Source organism: Sprattus sprattus (assembly GCF_963457725.1).
Source record: "Sprattus sprattus genome assembly, chromosome: 12".
Lineage (NCBI taxonomy): Eukaryota > Metazoa > Chordata > Actinopteri > Clupeiformes > Clupeidae > Sprattus > Sprattus sprattus.
This window is the reverse complement of record NC_137910.1, coordinates 24,588,787-24,591,286: the sequence shown is the minus strand read 5'-3', so window position 1 is coordinate 24,591,286 and position 2,500 is coordinate 24,588,787. Positions and strand designations below refer to the sequence as shown.

The 2,500-nt window shown below is 45.8% G+C and overlaps 1 protein-coding gene across 1 annotated transcript in view; it reads right to left on the bottom strand.

The window, feature by feature from the left end:
* disc1 (DISC1 scaffold protein) overlaps nt 1–2,500 on the bottom strand; it is a 49,132-nt gene that overhangs the window by 24,141 nt on the left and 22,491 nt on the right. Inside the window, exons 8-9 of the mRNA XM_080849354.1 lie at nt 1,625–1,727; nt 575–763 (exon numbers count right to left, since the gene is read on the bottom strand). Of these exons, the coding sequence (XP_080705480.1) occupies nt 575–763; nt 1,625–1,727 (292 nt within the window). The remainder of the gene's footprint in view (nt 1–574; nt 764–1,624; nt 1,728–2,500) is intronic.

Below are 2,500 nucleotides of genomic sequence, written 5' to 3'. Positions count from 1 at the left end.
TTGGCTTGTCACAGAATCTCTCAGTAATGTATTGAATAGTAGGGTGTTTTTCACTAACCAGAGTCCATTTGTGGGACTCGACTCAGGGTCTCTTCTCAGAGCTAAGATCAGTCACTTCCCGTTTCATCTTTGTAGAGTGAATGGCCGGTCTGCATCCTTGGCAGTAAAAGTCACACTCACAGGATCTACATCCACAAGGGACTACTAGCCACACATTCTCAACACTACACCACACAACACCAATGCAAAGCAAAGTGCATCAAACCAAAACACAAGAAACATTACATTCAACAGCAACACCACAATACCTTTCTCTTTCAACCATACAGTGCCCAATTGTGCATTTATGCACGTAGCCAAGAATAAGTGAACACTCATGCTTGAATCTAAAATCAAAACAAGCAAGCATCCTGATATAAATACTTCTCAGTATCGTCTTCTCAGTAGTCCTACGTACACAGCAAAAAAATACATCCCTGCATTTAAACCCATCATCAATCTGCTAGTGTTGTACCCAACTAAAAGCCCAGTGTAACTCTCCACCCCTGAGATGCCGGCTAGGAGTCCTGCTCACCATGCTGGGCCTCGCCCTGCTCCAGGTCCTGCTTGAGCTGGCCGTGCTGCTCCTTCATGCGGGCCAGGTCCTGGGAGCTTCCCGAACTCAGGGCCTGCAGCTTCTTGGCCAGCCCCTCCAGCCGGTCCCTCTCCCCGTACACAGCCTTCATCTCCGCCTTCAGCACCTTCGCGCTGCTGAAGTCGTTCCCTGCTCCAGGAAACACACACACACACACACACACACACACACACACACACACACACACACACACATTACACATGAATTACAACACTGAGGAGGTAAGGGGTCCTTGAGATCTCTCACCTTAAAGAGAGATTACATTTTTAAAAGTGAGATCATGTTTTTAAGTATTTTTTTCGGTAGATAGCTAGTTTTCCCTATCATCCTAAAATTGAGTTTAATACCATGGCCATGGGAAGCAGATATCAACACAGCAGGTATTCTCCATATCCACCCAGGCTAATCCACATGTAGCTTTAATGTGTTTGCAAGGGAAGTCTATGGGCTGTTGATGTATGATATATTTATGTGATGTATTTATGTATCACAGTTAGTATGATATATTTGTGTGATATATTTATTTATAACAGTTAGTATGATATATTTATGCAATGTATTTATGTATCACAGTGAGTATGATATATTTGCCGGCCTCAGACTATTTCTGTCTGTCCCCCATGAGCAGATGATGACCTTTCGGGGAGGTGCATGAAGGGCATCAGAAAACAAAGACATCAAGTGTGACATGCCCAAAGAGTAGAGCGGGGACTGAGGAGCGAGGGGCAGGAGGAAGATGAGGAGGAGGAAGAGGAAGCGGATGAAATAGAACGCAAGAACAAAAGAGGAGAGACAGACTGAGGACAGATGCACGAATGATGGACGTCTAACCAAAACCTCGATTTGTTACAGACATGGAGAGAAAAAGAGGTGGAGGAGAGGAGGAGAAGGCAGAGGGATCTGCGGGTGATGAAGAGGAAGAGATGTGGAAGAGCAAGAAGAAGGAGAGAAATTAGGCCAGGGTAGAGGGGTGGAGGTGGAGGAACTGACCTGAGATGGCGGCCAGCTTGGCCTCATGGAGTGCCAGCAGCTGGGTCTCGCTCTCGCTCACCTTCCTCCTGAGGCTGGCCCCCAACCTCTGGCTCATCATCACCTACATCAGAGAGAGAGAGAGAGAGAGAGAGAGAGAGAGAGAGAGAGAGAGAGAGAGCGAGAGGGAGAGAGAGAGGGATATAGAAAGAAAGAAAGAGAGAGAGAGAGGGAGAGAGAGATCAAAATGGGAAAGAGAGGGAGAGGAACAGATAAACGGGGGAGTAGGCAAGAAAGAGAAAGGGAGGGAGGGAGAGGGAGAGGAAGGGAGAGAGAAAGAGAGTAAAGTAGGGAGAGAAAGAGAGAGATGGAAAGAGGAAGAAAGAGACAGAAAAGGGAGTGGATAAATGTAGTGTACCTATGGCCATGTGTCTATTGTGGATGCTATAAGAGGGAACGAAGTTTCACTACAACAGTAGATAGAGAGAAAGAGAAAATATCTTCTTTGAACTCTTTTTCACACATACACACACACACACACACACACACACACACACACACACACACACACTCACAAAGAGCATCTTCTTTGAATGGCCTGTAACACCGTAAGGCTTCCTACAACTACACACACACACACACACACACACACACACACACACACACACACACACACACACACTCACAGAGAGAACTGTCTCAGTACCAAAATTAATAGGTATGTTGATGCCAACAGGCAGTCTTCACATACACCTTACATGTATTACACAACACTTCAAATAGGGTCCCCACTGGAATAGAATGGAAGGATTTGTGGCGTAACTAAAACAAAATCAGTCAGAGGCAAACAGGATCTGAGAGGAATCATTCTAGTGTGAACCCCTGATGCTTCTAAAC